General features: G+C 67.1%; 3 protein-coding genes across 4 annotated transcripts; 2 read left to right on the top strand and 1 right to left on the bottom strand.

Annotated features, from left to right (window-relative positions):
- Positions 1–220: 220 nt before the first annotated feature.
- LOC103530533 (junctional adhesion molecule A) lies at positions 221–3,908 on the top strand. The gene is made up of 9 exons (XM_030464967.1): positions 221–824; positions 1,026–1,139; positions 1,228–1,371; positions 2,059–2,261; positions 2,362–2,464; positions 2,733–2,840; positions 2,941–2,950; positions 3,252–3,300; positions 3,500–3,908. Exons 1-9 carry the CDS (start codon positions 221–223, stop codon positions 3,533–3,535), a joined length of 1,371 nt encoding a protein of 456 aa, XP_030320827.1. The 3' UTR covers positions 3,536–3,908.
- Positions 3,909–4,438: 530 nt separating this feature from the next.
- KCNJ10 (potassium inwardly rectifying channel subfamily J member 10) lies at positions 4,439–11,816 on the bottom strand. 2 transcript variants are annotated; one of them, XM_030465079.1, is made up of 2 exons: positions 11,753–11,816; positions 4,439–6,002 (listed from the first exon to the last, which is right to left on the bottom strand). In XM_030465079.1, the coding sequence occupies exon 2, from the start codon at positions 6,000–6,002 to the stop codon at positions 4,848–4,850; it is 1,155 nt and encodes a 384-aa protein (XP_030320939.1). In that variant the 5' UTR covers positions 11,753–11,816; the 3' UTR covers positions 4,439–4,847. The 2 variants fall into 2 exon arrangements, with proteins under 2 accessions (XP_030320939.1, XP_030320940.1); XM_030465080.1 differs by lacking the exon at positions 11,753–11,816 and adding an exon at positions 9,476–9,560.
- On the top strand, positions 11,570–13,332 carry KCNJ9 (potassium inwardly rectifying channel subfamily J member 9). Its single transcript, XM_030464966.1, has 2 exons — positions 11,570–12,476; positions 13,022–13,332. Exons 1-2 carry the CDS (start codon positions 11,570–11,572, stop codon positions 13,330–13,332), a joined length of 1,218 nt encoding a protein of 405 aa, XP_030320826.1.
- Positions 13,333–15,113: the final 1,781 nt, after the last annotated feature.

Genomic DNA, 15,113 nt, shown 5'->3' with positions numbered 1-15,113 from the left:
CCGGGTTTGTCACCGGAGAGCGGGCTGGGCCGGGGCTGGTGGCCTTGGTGGCTTTCCGGCCCCCGCCCTGACGTCCCCTCCATTGTCCTGGAACAATCCCGGGCCGGGCTGGGTTAACCCGGTTTGGGGGCCGGCAGCGGCCGTGTCCCACCCCACGGTGTCACCTCCCTGCCCCAAATCCACCCAAAAGGGACCCAAATCCTCATCCCCACGTCCCGGGATGATTCAGGACACGGGGGTCCCGCTGCACCCCAGCCCCACGTTTGGGATCGCTCGGGGACAGTGGGTGCCCCATTTTCCCCTGGTTTCACCCCAAAATGGCCATTCCTGCCCTGCCACTTTCTGGTGTGTCCCCCACTCCCCCCCCGTGGGCCGTGACTCAGCCCCACTGGCACCGAAACCCCAGGGGGTGGCATCGGGTGGCCTCGAGGACAAAAGGGACGTGGTGGCCGTGACCGTCAGTGGCCACGGAGAGGGTCAGGGAAGGGACACACGAACGAACACACACGCGTGTGCGAGGCGTGACGAGGCGTGTGCGGGGTTTGCGTGTCGGGGAACGCCCTGGCCCCGTTCCTGTGAATCTCGGGGAGGAACTGGGCAGGGTGGTGGCGGTGGGACGGGATTTTCCGGCTCCCGGGGCAGCCAAGCACAACAATGTCACCCTCACCCCACCCTGGGGACCGTCACTGCCGCCTCGGGGCTCCCGCTGACCTCCCTGCCCCGCATCCCGCTGCCTTCCCTTCACCTCTGTCCCTTTGTCCCCGCAGTGTCCCTGGTGGGAGCCCAGGTCACCTCCGAGACCCGAGAAGTCCCTGAACACCAGTGTGAGTGTCCCCGTGTGTCCCCACCCGTGTGCCCTGACACCCCTGGGTGGGGTTCACTTCGGGGGTCCCCTCTTTGCCACGTCCCTGCTCCGGGGCAGGTGACATCCGGGTGCGGTGACATCCCAGTGTGGTGACACACGGCTCCGGGTGCCATCCTGGTGCCACTTCCCCCCTCCCTCAGTGTCCCTGTCCCCCCCGCAGCCGCCGTCATCCCCTGCTCCGCGTTCCACAAGGGATGGAGCAACCCCCGCATCGAGTGGAAGTTCCAACGCGGTTCCTCCCTCATCCTCGTCTACTACGAGGACAAGCTGACGGGTCTGGCTGTGTCCCCTCCCTCCCACCCCCCTTCTCCATTGTCCCCTCCATCCCTTCCTCTGCTCAGCTCCCTCCCTTCTCCTGGCAGAACCCTACCAGAACCGGGTCCAGTTCTCCAGGCCCTCCATCACCCTCACCTCGGTGACCCGGGAGGACAGTGGGAAATACATCTGTGAGGTGGTGGGGGCTGACAGCCAAATTGCCAAGTCCGAGGTCACCCTCATCGTGCAAGGTGGGGACACCACCAACCCCGACCCACCCCCACGTCCCCCCCAACCAGGGCTTCTCCTTGTCCCCATCGCCAGCGGAGGGGGCGGTGACACTGCTGAGCTTGTCCCCAATGCTGGCACCCCCTGAGACATCCCTGGTGCTGGTAGAGGGGACACTGGCACCCCCAGCTTGTCCCCAACACCAGCATAGGGGACAGTGGCACCCCTGGTCTTGTCCCCATTGCTGGCAGGGGAACACTGGCACTCCCAGCTTGTCCCCAACATAGGGGACACTGGCACCCCTGAACTTGTCCCCATCACTGGCAGGGGGGACACTGACACCCCTGAACTTGTCCCCATTGCTGGCAGGGGGACACTGGCACCCCCAGCTTGTCCACAGAACCAGCATAGGGGACACTGGCACCCCTGAACTTGTCCCCATTGCTGGCAGGGGGACACTGGCACCCCCAGCTCGTCCCCAACACCAGCATAGGGGACACTGGCACCCCTGAACTTGTCCCCATCACTGCCAGGGGGGACATTGCCACCACCCTCACCTTCTCCCCAGTGCCAGTTTTGGGACACACACACACACACAGTGCCACCCTCATCCCCAGCTCATCCCCAATGCCATCGGGGGGGGGGTGTGGGACACACACACGTGCTGTCACCCCTGAGCTTGTTCCCAACGCTGTCCCCACCCTCCCCAGTGCCCCCCTCCAAGCCGGTGGCCCACGTCCCCTCCTCGGCCACCATCGGCAGCCGTGCGGTGCTGCGCTGCTCCGAGGGGGAGGGGTCCCCCCCCCCCACCTTCCGCTGGTATAAGGATGGGGTCCTGCTGCCCCCCGACCCCCGCACCAGCCCCATCTTCCGAAACTCCTCCTACACCCTCGATCCCACCACCGGGGACCTGGTGAGTGCAGCTTGTGCCCCCTCACCCCCCTCTGTGCCCTCCAACCCTCCGGGTGCCCCCCCACTCCAGGCTCACAGCCCCCAACCCCCCCCCCCCCCAGATTTTTGACCCCCTGAGTGGCTTTGACACCGGGGACTACAACTGTGAGGCCACCAACAACGTGGGACCCCCCCAGGAATCCGACGTCTTCCGCTTGGAAGCCAGTGAGGAGCAGCCCCCCCTGGACCCTCCCACCTCCCTGTGTGTCCCCCCCACTCCCCATGTCCTCCCCCCACATTTCCCTGTGTCCCCCCCATACCTCCCTGTGTCCCCCCCATGTTCCTCCCACCTCCGTGTCCCCCCATGTCCCCCCGGGGTTCCTTCCCCCTGGGATTTCCTGTGCTCGGATCCTTTGGGACCACTCAGGGGGGGATGCTCTGGGTTGGTTTGGGGACACCCCCCCCATCCAAACTTCCCCCCCCCGCCCCCCAGGTGAGGTCAATGTTGGTGGCATCGTGGCCGCTGTCGTGGTGCTGCTTATGGTGGTGGCCCTGGTGGCCTTTGGCATCTGGTTTGGCTACAGCCGTGGCTACTTCAGCAGTGAGTGACACCCCCGGCCTCCCCCCCCCCCAAAAAAAAAAACCCCAAACCCTGACCTCCCCCTCACCCCCCCTGTTCTGTTTTTTTTCTTTTATTTCAGAGAAAAAGGAGTAAGTGGAGCTGGTGACACCCATGGGGCAGTGCTGGGGGTGACACCGGGGACTGGGGGGGGACACACATGGGGGGGGGACACCCATGGGGTTGGGGGGGCACACAGGGGACACACAGACAGGGGGCTCTTAGGGGGATGCTCAGGGGGGACACACAGGGGGCTCAGGGGAGACATACACTGGGGGCTTGGGAGGGACACACGGGGGGCTTGGGAGGGACACACGGGGGGTTTGGGGACACACACATGGGGGGGACACACAGGGGGGGCTCGGGGGGGTCTCACATCTTTGCTCTCCACAGCTCCAGCAGCAAAAAGGTGATTTACAGCCAAGGCTCTCACCGCAGCGAGGTGAGGAGGGGCTGGGGACAGGGAAGAGGGGGCAGGGAGTGTCCCTGTCCCCAGTGTCCCTTGTCCCTGCTGTCCCTTGTCCCTGTCCCTCTTGGACCAAGCCAAGCTCCTCAGGGACCGTCACCTTCTCCCCCTGGGGACCCTCCCTTTCCCCCCCCCCCCATGTCTTTGTCCCCCTGATGTCCCTTTGTCCCCACAGGGTGAGTTCAAGCAGACGTCCTCCTTCCTGGTGTGAGGCCTCTCCGGTGACACTCACCCCTGGAAATGTCCCCAAAAACGTCCCCTGCCCCCTGTGGCCACGCTCCCATTTTAACTATTACAGTGTGGTTTTTTTTTAAACTGTCACCCGGTGCCTTTGTGTCACCTCCCATGGCTCCTGAGGGGGGGATAGGGGGGTGGCTCCCCTCTGTCGTCCCCCCCATCCTTGTCCCCTCCCTGTCCTGGCTGTGCTTCCTTTGGGGTCATCACTGTGTCCCCTCAGGATGGGCACGGAGGGGGCATTTCCCCCAGTCCCAGCTGCCTACTGGTCCCAGTTACCCCCCAGTACCGAGTTGGGGGGGGCTGCTGGACTGAGCCAGGAGTGTGACAAATAAATCTGTGTCCTTGTCCCCAGTGCCTGCTGCCCTTCCCGGGGACACACACACACTCACAGGGGGGCTGTGGGGGGACCTTGGGGACACTTGGTGACAGCCACCCCCCCCCAGAGGGTGACACATCCCCGCTGTGAACAGAACCTTTATTTAGTAACCGCTTTTCTGCCCCAAAAAGGGGGGGGGGACACACACACACCAGTCTGTGGGGGGGGGTCGTGTCCCCCCCCCAGGTATGTTCGGGTGGATTAGTGGTGGCACTAAGGACAAGGGGGGTGCCCCGGGGGGGCGTTAATAGCAGAGCTCTACGTTAGCAGCAGCCATGGGGCCGGGGGGGGTCCGGCCCCTGGGGGAGACACAGTGCCACAGCCCTGTCCAATTATTGGTGACACCCCCAGGATGTCCCCCCAAAGCCCGAGGGAGGGGGGGGGAGGAGGAGGGGGCTGCCTCAGTTTCCCCTGTTGGGGCACCAAGCGATGTCCCCAGGGGATGGAGGTGGCCCTGTCCCCCCACCCCAGTCACAGATGGGGCTGGGGGTGACAGCAGCGCATCAGGGGAGGGGCACAGGGGGGGGGTCCCCAAGGGACCTGCCCCGTGCCATGAGGACAGGGGACGGGGAAGAGTTGGTGCCATCTCCAGGGCTGGTGGCATCTCCAGGGCTGGTGGCATCTCCAGGGCTGGTGGCACCTCTGGGACTCGTGGCATCTCCAGGGGCTGGTGACACTCCCAGGGGCTGGTGACACTTCCAGGGGCTGGTGGTATCTTCGGGGACGGTGACACCTCCAGGGGCTGGTGGCACTCCCAGGGGCTCGTGGCACCTCCAGGTTTGGTGGCATCTCCAGGACTGGTGGCATCTCCAGGACTGGTGGTACCTCCAGGGGCTGGTGGCATCTCCGGGGCTGGTTTCACTCCCAGGGGTCGGTGTCACTCCAGGGGTCGGTGTCACCCTCGGGTGACTCAGACGTTGCTGATGCGGACGCTCAGGGGTGCTCCCTCCCGCTCCTGCTCCCGCTCCCGCTCCGCCGCCTCCCGCAGGGACTCCTCCAACTTCACCTTCTCGGGGTCCCCGAACCGGACGGTCTCGTGGAGGCAGCAGGGTGCTGTCACCTTCACCACTTGGTCGAAGAGGCTGAAGTCGGCCACGTACTTGCCGCTGGCCGAGAGGGAGATGGCCGGGGTGAACTCGTATCCCCAGAGGATCTCCTCGGGCAGGTAGGACGTCCGGACCTGGCACGTGGCGCTGGTGGACTCCACGGTGCCGCTGAGGATGACCACCAGCTCGAAGTCCCCTTCGCCTGCCCGCAGGGCCGCGTCCCGGAAGGGACTGGAGTCGTCCACCACGTGGTAGAAGGTGAGCGGGAGGATGAGGAAGGGGCTGTCGGAGGAGGTGTCCACCTGGAAGTCCACGTTGACCTGGTTGAGGCGGACGCTCTCGCCTTCCTTGGTGAGGTGGGTCTGGAGGAGCTTGCCCGTCACCTGGCAGCCGATCAGGAGGCTCTTGCGCATGTTGGCCACGCGGATCATCAGGCAGGTCTTCCCGTTGTGCTGGGCCACCACCGCCTTCTGGCTGAACTTGATGGTCTCGGCGCGCTTCTTGGGGCGGGCGATCTTGGCCAGGAAGGTGCCGGTGATGAAGATCTCCATGATGGTGGTGAGGACCAGCTGGGTGATGAGCAGGACGATGGCCAGGGGACACTCCTCGCTGATGTAGCGGAAGCCGTAGCCGATGGTGGTCTGGGACTCCAGGGAGAAGAGGAAGGCGCCGGTGAGGGTGTGGACCTGCATCACGCACGGCGTGTGGTTGGCGGGAGGGTCGAACTCCAGGAGGTCCCCGTGGACCACGGCCACCAGGTACCAGACGACGCCGAAGGCGAACCAGGTGCCGGCGAAGGTGGCGGAGAAGAGGACGAGCTTGTAGCGCCACTGCATGTCGATGAAGGTGGTCCAGAGGTCCTTGAGGTACAGGAAGCTCTTGTCGGCGATGTGCTCCATCCGCACGTTGCTCCGGCCATCCTTGGTCATCACCCGGCGCCGGCGCAGCCCCGAGCCGATGAGCGGGCGGCTGTCGGTCTGCGTCGTCTGACTGTAGTACACCTTGGTGGCTGACGTCATCTGGAAGAGGGCGAGGTGGGGAAGGGAGGTGAGGAGGTGGCAGCTGGGAGCTGGAGAGTGGAGAAGGTGGATGGAGAAGAGGGAGGGAGGGAGGGAGGAGTGACGAAGAGGGTGGAGGAGAAGGATGGGTTGGAAGATGGATGGGGAGGATGAGGTGGGGGATGGATGGATGGATGGATGGATGGATGGATGGAGGGAGGGAGGGAGGGATGGATGGGGGGGGTGGGTGGCACAGGTGGACGTGGGGATGTCCTGGGGCATGGGTGGGTGGGAGCTATGGAAGACACCCCCATCCTTCCATCTCCTTACTCTCCCCCCCATGACCCGGGCAGGGCTGAGGCCAGGGGGATTCATCTCATGTCAGGGGGACACCCACGGCATGGGGGGGTCAAGCAAAGCCCTCTGTGCTCTCCCCAAGCAGGGAGGGGAAACGAGGGGTCCCTGCCTGGCTGTGGAGATCTGATGGACATCAGTGAGGGGGCTGCTGCTCCTCCCACCCGTCCCTCTGTTCCTGTCCCCTCTGTCCCCTGGCACCCCCCATGTCCCCGTCGTGCCCCCCCGGGGAGGGGACCCGGGCGCCCTGGCCCGGCAGGAGGAAGAGGAAGGGGATGAATGGAGGTGACAGGGACAAACGGCCGGTGGCAGCGCCAGGCGCGTTTCCGTCCCGGTCCCCGTCCCCGTCCCTGTCCCCTGCCAGCCCCCGGCACAGAAAAAAACCTTTTCAGCCCCCGCCAGCCGCGGATGCGACACAGGGCAGCGTGCCGGGGACACCGGGGACACGGTGGCACCATGGGGGGTCTCCTTGGAGCCCGCTGTCCCTGAGCTCGCCAAAGCCGGGGGACGCAGGTGGCATTGCGGCCATCCCGCCTTGTCCCCTCCCTGCGGAAAGCACCGGGGACACCGGGGACAGGGACCTGCCACATCCCAACCGAGACACCGCGTGTCCCCAGAGCTCTGCCCACGCCGGGCAGTGACAGGCACCATCACCCCCCAAAGTCCTTCTGCTCCTCCGGGGTCCCTCTGTCCTCCTCCACCCTTTCTGGGACCCCCCCAGACCCCCGCACACCCTCCAAACCCCCCACGCGGTTTAGGGGCTCTCCCACAACCCAAGGTCCCACACGGCAGTGCTGGGGGGGTCCCCGCACCCCATTTTGGGGGTCTATGGGTGTGTGTGTGTGTCCCCATTTTTGGGGTCACTGCGTCCCCTCACACCCCCTTCAGGAGCCGCGTGCCCCCTGTGCCCCCTGTGCCCCCCGGCCCTGCGCCCACACAGGGACACGGGTTGTGACAACCCGGAGCTTGTTCCTGGCGTGGGGACAGTGCCCGCGGGCAGAGCTGCCACCACCACGGGTGACCAGTGACCGGTGACCGGTTACCCATTAACCCCCCTCCGTTCCGTGCCTCAGTTTCCCCCCCAGGGGATGCTCGACACTGGGGGTCAACTCAGGGGTTCAGCCCCACCTGGGGAGGTGGGGGGGGGCGGGACCTGGTGCGGGATGAGGTGAGTTGGGGGGGGGGGAACACGGGGACATATCCCTCCCCTCGTCCCGCTGGCACCACCGGACCGGGCACGGTTCCCACGCCCGCGCGGTGCCAGCCATGAGCGGGCGCCCCGCCAGCAGCCCCCCCCACTTCAAACTGGGGGTGCGGGGCTCTACTGGACTGGTGGCAACTGGGAATGTGGGGGGAAATGGGGGGAATCCCCCTCTCTTCACCCCGGTGTGGGATGGAGGTGTTGGTGATGGGGGGGGTTATGGGGTGGGGCGGCTCCTGTGGGGTTGGGGGGGGGGGTGTGGGGTGGCTGTGCGGGGAGGGGGGTGGGGGGACGGGGACAGTGGGGCCATTGTGCGCCCCGGAGGAGAGGCCTCAATGGAGCTGTCGGGGACAAAGGCGCTTTGAGAGTCCCCTCGTTAGCATGCAGGGCCCTGCGCGCCCCACCGCCAGCACGGCCCCCGGGGGTCCCGGGGGGCCCACACCCCCCCTCTGCACCGCCAGACACCCACCCCGGACACCTGAGTCCCCCTCCGCCACCCCTGCAGGCCCCCCAGACACTTGGGTCCCCTGCTACCCCCTCGTCACCGTGCAGACCCCCGCTCCCTCCCCTGCACCCCCTCAGCGGCCGGGTCTGCCCCACACTTTGGGGCCCCGGGGCAGGGAGGTCCCTGCGCCCTTCACGCTGCTGCCCCCACGCCACGGGGGGCAGAACTGCGGCCCCCACTCCCGGCCATGGGGGGGACAGGCACCCCCCCCAGCCCCCCCCCCCCAACCTCACCCGGTTAACCCACAGCAGGGGTAACCCACAGCCTGGTTATCCTGCACCTCAGGTAAACCACACCCGGGATAACCCACAGCTTGGTTAACCCACAGCTTGGTTAACCAACTCCTGGGATAACTCACAACCTGCTTAACCAGCAGCTGGGATAACCCACACCCAGGATAACCCACACCCAGGATAACCCACACAAGGGATAACCCACACCCGGGATAACGCACTGCTGGGATAACCCACAGCTCAGCTACCCCGATGTGGTTAATCCACCATGACTAACCCACACTCAGCTAATCCAGCGTGGCTAATCTGTGGTCCTGCTAATTCTCAGCCTGGGTAACCCCGTGAGAAGAACCCCCAGCCCGGTTTAACCCACAGCCTGACTCACCTGCAGCCCAGGTAACCCCCTGCTAACCCAGGTAACCCCCAGCCCAACAGGTCCCCATTTGCCCACCATAGGTACCTAGAGGGACACGGGGCCACTAGAGCCCCCTCCACCCAAACACCCTTGAAACACCCCAGGCCCACGGGGGGCTGAGGAGGGGGGGATTAAGCAGCCTGAGACCACCCGGGATCGTTCCACCAGTGAGGGTGCTCAGGAAGAGCAAGGTGCTGGGGTCCCTCTGCAGGGTCACCTCCTGGGGTGGGATAGGGGACATCCCCAGGGCCTCAGGCCTTGGGGACATGGTGAGGGTGGGTGGCCCTAGAAGGGTAGGGTCCTTAGGGTGGGTACAGCTGGGGGCTGCTGTCCCCCTCCATCTGTCCCTTCAGGTCACCCTGTCCTGGGGAGAGACTGGGGAAGGCGGGACATGGTGACAGGTGGATATGGGGACATGGGGATGTGAAGAATGGGGATATGGTGACAGGGGGACATGAGGACTTGGGGATACGGGGACACCAGGACATGGGAATATGGGGCCACGGGGATGTGGGGAGATGTGGGCACAGGGACGCAGAGCTATTGGGGACACAAGGACATTCGCTACGGGACACACAGGGACAGAGCTCTATAGGGACAAGGGGGGGACGCAGCTCTACAGGGACATGGGGACACAGTTCTATAGGGACATGGGGACGTGGGGTTACGGGGTCCCGGTACCGGGGGCCACAGGTCTGCAGGGCCTCATCCCAATCCGGATCCCGCAGCCCTCGGGGTGCCCTGGAGGGGACGGGGGACCCCCGGCCCCCCCCCGGCCGCCCTTACCTTGCTCGGGGGGGCCCCGGGGTCCGGCCTCGCTCAGCCCGGCCGCCGCCGCCTCCCCATGGGTTTTATGGCTCGGCGGGGCCGGCGGCGGCGGGCCGGGCCGGGCCCCCCCGCCTGTCCCCCCCCCCGGCCCGGGCCGCCTCGCCGGGCCCGGCTGGCACCGATTGGCGGGGCCGGGGAGGGGGCCCGGGGCGGGGAGGAGCCGCCGGGGGCGGGACGGGGGTTAATGGGGTGGAAAACGAGCCGGCCCGCACCGGGTCACGTTACCGGCCACGGGGGGGGGCGGGGGGCGAGGGGACCACCCCCCCCTCCCCGCAGACACCGGCACCTGGAGGGTCCTGGCGGGGGCTCCGGGCTCCGGCCCCGGGGAGGGTCCCCCCGGCTCCGTCTCCGGCCCCGGGCTGAGCCCCCCGCCCCAATCCCAGCATCCCCACCCCAGGTGGTCCCCGGGGACCCCCCCGGCCCACACCCCACCCTCAGAGCATCCCTGTGGGTGGGGGGGCGACCTGCGTGGCGCCGGGGCCAGTTTGGTCCGTGGGCACAGACACGCGCGGAACGAGGGACCCTTTTCCCAGAGCCCCCTGTGGGGCGGACCTGTGGGGCTGGGGGCCGTGGGGTGTGGGTGGGGGGCTCGGGGGGTTTGTGGGGCGCGCAGCCCCACACAAGGCCCCGCTGTTCCGGGGATGGTTTCCCGGGACCGCGGCACAAAAGCGGCTTTGTCCGTTCCGGGGGGGCCGGGACGAGGGCGGGGGCTGCCGGAGGCGGCCTCGGACACCGGGGGAGGGCCTGGCCACCGGTGGCGACGGGTGGCTAGTGGCCACGGAGGCCTGGCTAGCGATGGGGGGGCCTGGCTAGGGCTACTGGGGTCTTGGGATAGTGGCGGCGGGCTGGGCTAGTGAGGGGGAGGGCTGGGCTAGTGAGAGAGGGGGGGGGTTTGGGCTAATGATGGGGAGCCCCGGGCTAGCGACGGGTGGTCCTGGTGAAGCAATGAGAGGCAGCCTTGCGCTAGTGTGGGGAGGGGTCTCTGGGTCATGGGGAAGGACACGACCTCGTGTGCCCCCACCCCGCCGCACTCAGTGTCACACGCGTGTGCGCACCCGTCTCCCCCTCAGCCCCCTCCCCGGCTGTGCCCCGCACGGGGCAGGCGGCGGGGGGAGTCAGACGGGGGGGGTCCCGGCTCCAGAGAGGGTCCGGGGGAGATGTCCAGGTTTGGGGGGGTCCGGGGGCGGGCGGGGCCGGGGGGCGGGCGCTGGTCGGTATTTTTAGCCGCTCGCTCCCGCGGCGCAGCCGTTGCCGGGGAACGGCGGGAGAGGGGGGGCGGTGAGCAGGGGGGCTGAGACCGGGACCGGGACTGGGATCAGGACCGGGATCAGGATCAGGACCGGAATCAGGACCGGGTCCGGGCGCTGCGCTCGTCCTGCGCCATGCGCGCAAGGCAAGGGGGCTGCGCGGCCCGGCGGGAGCGGTGAGTGCGGGGGGACTGCGGGGGGGGCACAGTCCGAGGGGGGCCCTGCTGCCTCCAAACCCACCCCCTACAACGCGGAGGGTCGCACTGGGATCCCCCTTCTTGGGTGGGGGGCACGGGGGCCTGGCCTGCGCAGAGGGATCCCCCAGTCCCCCCCCCGTTGTGTCCCCGCAGCGTGGGGGGTCCGGCCCCCAACACGTGTGGGAGTGGGGTACTGGGGGTAGGGGAGGGTGGGGGGCACAGCCTGGTGTCACAGGGACCCCAGGACGGGGGACATGTGTCTGCGCACATGCGTGTGCAAGAAGCAGCTGTGCGTGTGCACCAGGCCCGGTGGGTTCTGTACACATGAGAGCACGCGTGTGAACACATGTGGGTGTGCACGCATGTTCCTGGGGCCTTGTGCATGTGTGTGTGTGTGGGGGGGGTGGCCTGGTACTGCGTATACACGTGAACTCACACGCATGTGCATCTGTGCATGGCCATATGCACACACATGTGCACAGTGCCTCCCATGCCTCAGTTTCCCCCCTACTGAGCCCCCAACTGCCCCCTGAAGCCCCCCCACTCCCCTCCCAGTCTCCCCCCAGTGCCATTAACACCCCCCCACCCCCCGCAGCCTCTGAGGGTCCATGGCCCAGGACAACGCCGCCTTCTGTGGGGTCCCCGAGGGGGTCCCCGAGGGGGTCCCCGGGGAGGGGAAGCCCCCCCCAGCGCCCCCCCGGCGGCGGGGGGCCGGTGTCCGCAAGCGTCAGCGTTACGTGGAGAAGGACGGGAAGTGCAACGTGCAGCACGGGAACGTGCGGGAGACGTACCGGTACCTGACCGACATCTTCACCACCTTGGTGGACCTCGAGTGGCGCTTCAGCCTCTTGGTCTTCATCCTGGCCTATGCCGTCACCTGGCTCTTCTTCGGCCTCATCTGGTGGTTCATCGCCTACTGCCGGGGGGACCTGGACCACCTGGAGGACCACGCCTGGACCCCCTGCGTCAACAACCTCAACGGCTTCGTCTCCGCCTTCCTCTTCTCCATCGAAACCGAGACCACCATCGGCTACGGCCACCGCGTCATCACCGACAAATGTCCCGAGGGCATCGTGCTGCTGCTGCTCCAGGCCATCCTGGGCTCCATGGTCAACGCCTTCATGGTGGGCTGCATGTTCGTGAAGATCTCCCAACCCAACAAGAGGGCCGAGACCTTGGTCTTCTCCTCCCACGCCGTGGTGTCCCTGCGGGACGATCGGCTCTGCCTGATGTTCCGCGTGGGCGACCTGCGGGACTCGCACATCGTGGAGGCCTCCATCCGTGCCAAGCTCATCAAGTCCAAGCAGACGCAGGAAGGAGAGTTCATCCCCCTGGACCAGACCGACCTCAGCGTGGGCTTCGAGACGGGTGACGACCGCCTCTTCCTCGTCTCACCCCTCATCATCAGCCACGAGATCGACGAGCGCAGCCCCTTCTGGGACGTCTCGCGGCACCAGCTGGAGAAGGACGACTTTGAGATCGTCGTCATCCTCGAGGGAATGGTGGAGGCCACAGGTAACAGGGGTGCTGCTGGGGAGGGATGTGCCTGGGGTCACCCGGGGGATGCTTCCATGGGGACATCTCACCTACACAGGGACATCTCCATGGGGACACCTCATTTGCATGAGAATATCTGTGGGGACACGCCATCTCCATGGGGACATCTCAGCTCCATGGAGAACATTGTGGGGATATCTCAGCTCCATGGGGACATCTCATCTTCGGGGAGACACCTCACGGGGACATCTCAGCTCCGTGGGAACACTTGACCTGCATGGGGACACTTCACGGGGACACATCACCACCGTGGGGACCCCTGCATGGGGACCTCTCACCTCTGTCATGCCACCTCCATGGGAATGTCCCATCTCCACTTGGACACCACATGGTGACATCTCACCTGCACTGGCTCACCCCACCCCTATGGCCCACGGTGCTTCCACCTGGATCTGCCTGGGGGGGATGACCCCAAATCCACCCTCTCCCCCCCTCCCATTGCTGGGGGTTTTCTGGGGAGGGGTGCCCATCAGCGTGTCCCCCCCGGTGTCCCCTGGGTGCAGGGATGACGTGCCAGGCCCGGAGCTCCTACCTGGCAGACGAAGTGCTGTGGGGCCACCGCTTCGCCCCCCTGCTCAGCCTTGAGGAGGGATTCTACGAGGTGGACTACGGGGGCTTCCACCAGACCCTGCCCGTGCCCACCCCGGCCACCAGCGCACGCCAGTTGGCCACCGCCGCCGCCCGCCGCCAAGCCCACCTCTACTGGTCCATCCCCAGCCTGGACCAGGAGGCAGCGGCAGGGGGGGAAGGACAGGACCCCCCCGGTAGCCCCCAGGAGAGTAATGGCAGCTTGGCCAGCCCCGAGGCGCGGTGATGGGCACGGCGGTACTGGGACGCATTCCCCCCCCCCCCCACCACACCCCCACTATGGCTTTTAATAAACCCCCCCCAGAACCCCCCCCGTGATGGTGGTGGTGGTCTTGGGGGGCAGGGGCCTGAACTGGGGGGGGAGAGGTGCGGGAATTCCCCCCACGCGGGGATTTGAGGCAGAGGAACCCCCTGAGGGACTCGTGGGGGGGTCTGCGGGGACATGGGGACCCCCAGGATGGGGAAAGGGGAAAGTGGGCGGAGCCGACCTGAGATGCACGAACCTGAAGCCCCGCCCCCCTCCAGGCCCCGCCCCTCGCCCCGTATCTCGGGTGGGAGCTGGAGCTGCGACCCCCACCCCTCCCCTTCGCCCCCAGACACGACGCGGGGGCCCCTCCACCCCCCCCCCCCGGACCTCCTTCTGCAGGGTCCCCACGCGTGTATCTGCGCTCACACGTGTGTGCGGGGGGGTGGGGGTGGTGTGGGTGTGTTTGTGTGTGCACACGCGTGCTGGTGTGTGCGGCGGGGGGGGGGTAACACGTCCCCCCCTGTGTCCCCGTGTCCCCCCAGCTGCCACATTCCTGCCGCCCACGGGCAGCAGCTGCGCGGGGCAGAGGGGGGGGCGAGGAGTTGGGGGGGGCCGATCCTGGGGTAGGTTTGGGGGGTCACACTCGTGTGCGTGGGCACATCACCCCCCCTCCACCCCCCCAATCACTTCTGCCACCCCCGGCAGGGAACTGGGCCAACTGGGAGGACTGGGCTGGGGAAGGGGGGTGGGGTGTGTGGGGGGGTTGGGTGCTTGCGTCCCCCCCGTGGGGATGGGGCGGGGGCCCAGCACGTGGCCCCTGTGCCCACGTCATCTGTTTGCTCAGCTTGGGGGGCAGCGGGGGGGGACAACGGGGGGCACAGCTTGGGTAAACACCCCCCCCCAACCGGCCTCGGCGTGCCTGGGATGGACTGGGAGGGACTGGGATGGGCTGGGGGGCACTGGGATGGATTAGGGGGGATTGGAGGCGACTGGGATGGACTGGGAGCACTGGGGGCATTGGGTGGATGGAGGGTGAAGGGAATACTGGGGGGGGGGCAACTGGGACAGACTGGGAGGTGCTGGGACGTTTGAGGGGAGACCAGGAGAGACTGGGATACACTGGGATAGACTGGGAGGTGCTGGGGAAGATGGGCAGAGTGGGCAGTACTGGGATGGACTCGGGGGGAACTGGTCCAAACTGGGGATACTGGGCACCACTGGGAGTGTGAGGTGGGAGCGGGGTAACTGGTGCAGCAGATCGGGGGTGGGGGGGGAGTGGGGATGCTGGTGGCACTGGTGCGGACTGGTGGCACTGGTACAGGGGGCTGTGGGCCCCATGGCCGTGCCCCCCTCATGCCCTTGAGCTGCCCTTGACGGTTGCCATGGTGACTAAGCCGGACCCTGGGGGGGGCCGGGAGGAGTTTGAGGGGGGTGGGGGGATACTGGGGGCTGGGGGCACTGCGGCTACGGGGCTGGAATGGGGATGGCAGTGGCGGGGGGGGGGGGGGGTCAGGAATTGTCCCCGGGAATGTGTCCCTGGCCAGAGCCCTCCCCTCCAGGTCACAGCCCCCCCAGGTCACAGTCCCCCCAGGTCACAGACCCCCCCGCTACAGCCCGCCCCGTCTCAGCTCTCTCCCGGCCACCCCCCCCGGTCACAGCCTCCCCCTTTCCCCCCCCCCCCCGGTCACAGCCCCTCCAAGGCTCTGGCCTTTCCCTGGCTAATTTTATCCCTCCCACATTCCCGGGAACTGCCCGGTGCC

Source organism: Calypte anna, chromosome 25 (assembly GCF_003957555.1).
Source record: "Calypte anna isolate BGI_N300 chromosome 25, bCalAnn1_v1.p, whole genome shotgun sequence".
Taxonomy (NCBI): domain Eukaryota; kingdom Metazoa; phylum Chordata; class Aves; order Apodiformes; family Trochilidae; genus Calypte; species Calypte anna.
This window is presented reverse-complemented; position numbering and strand designations above follow the sequence as displayed.

What these genes read in the sequence shown, in the direction of transcription:
- LOC103530533 (XM_030464967.1), top strand. Translation starts at nt 221, where the DNA reads ATGATTCAGGACACGGGGGTCCCGCTGCACCCCAGCCCCACGTTTGGG. An exon ending in GGTCACCCTCATCGTGCAAG is followed by an intron (nt 1,372 to 2,058) that starts GTGGGGACACCA and finishes CACCCTCCCCAG; the next exon opens with TGCCCCCCTCCAAGCCGGTG. An exon ending in AAGGCTCTCACCGCAGCGAG is followed by an intron (nt 3,301 to 3,499) that starts GTGAGGAGGGGC and finishes TTGTCCCCACAG; the next exon opens with GGTGAGTTCAAGCAGACGTC.
- KCNJ10 (XM_030465079.1), bottom strand. Translation starts at nt 6,002, where the DNA reads ATGACGTCAGCCACCAAGGTGTACTACAGTCAGACGACGCAGACCGAC.
- KCNJ9 (XM_030464966.1), top strand. Translation starts at nt 11,570, where the DNA reads ATGGCCCAGGACAACGCCGCCTTCTGTGGGGTCCCCGAGGGGGTCCCC. An exon ending in GGGAATGGTGGAGGCCACAG is followed by an intron (nt 12,477 to 13,021) that starts GTAACAGGGGTG and finishes CCCTGGGTGCAG; the next exon opens with GGATGACGTGCCAGGCCCGG.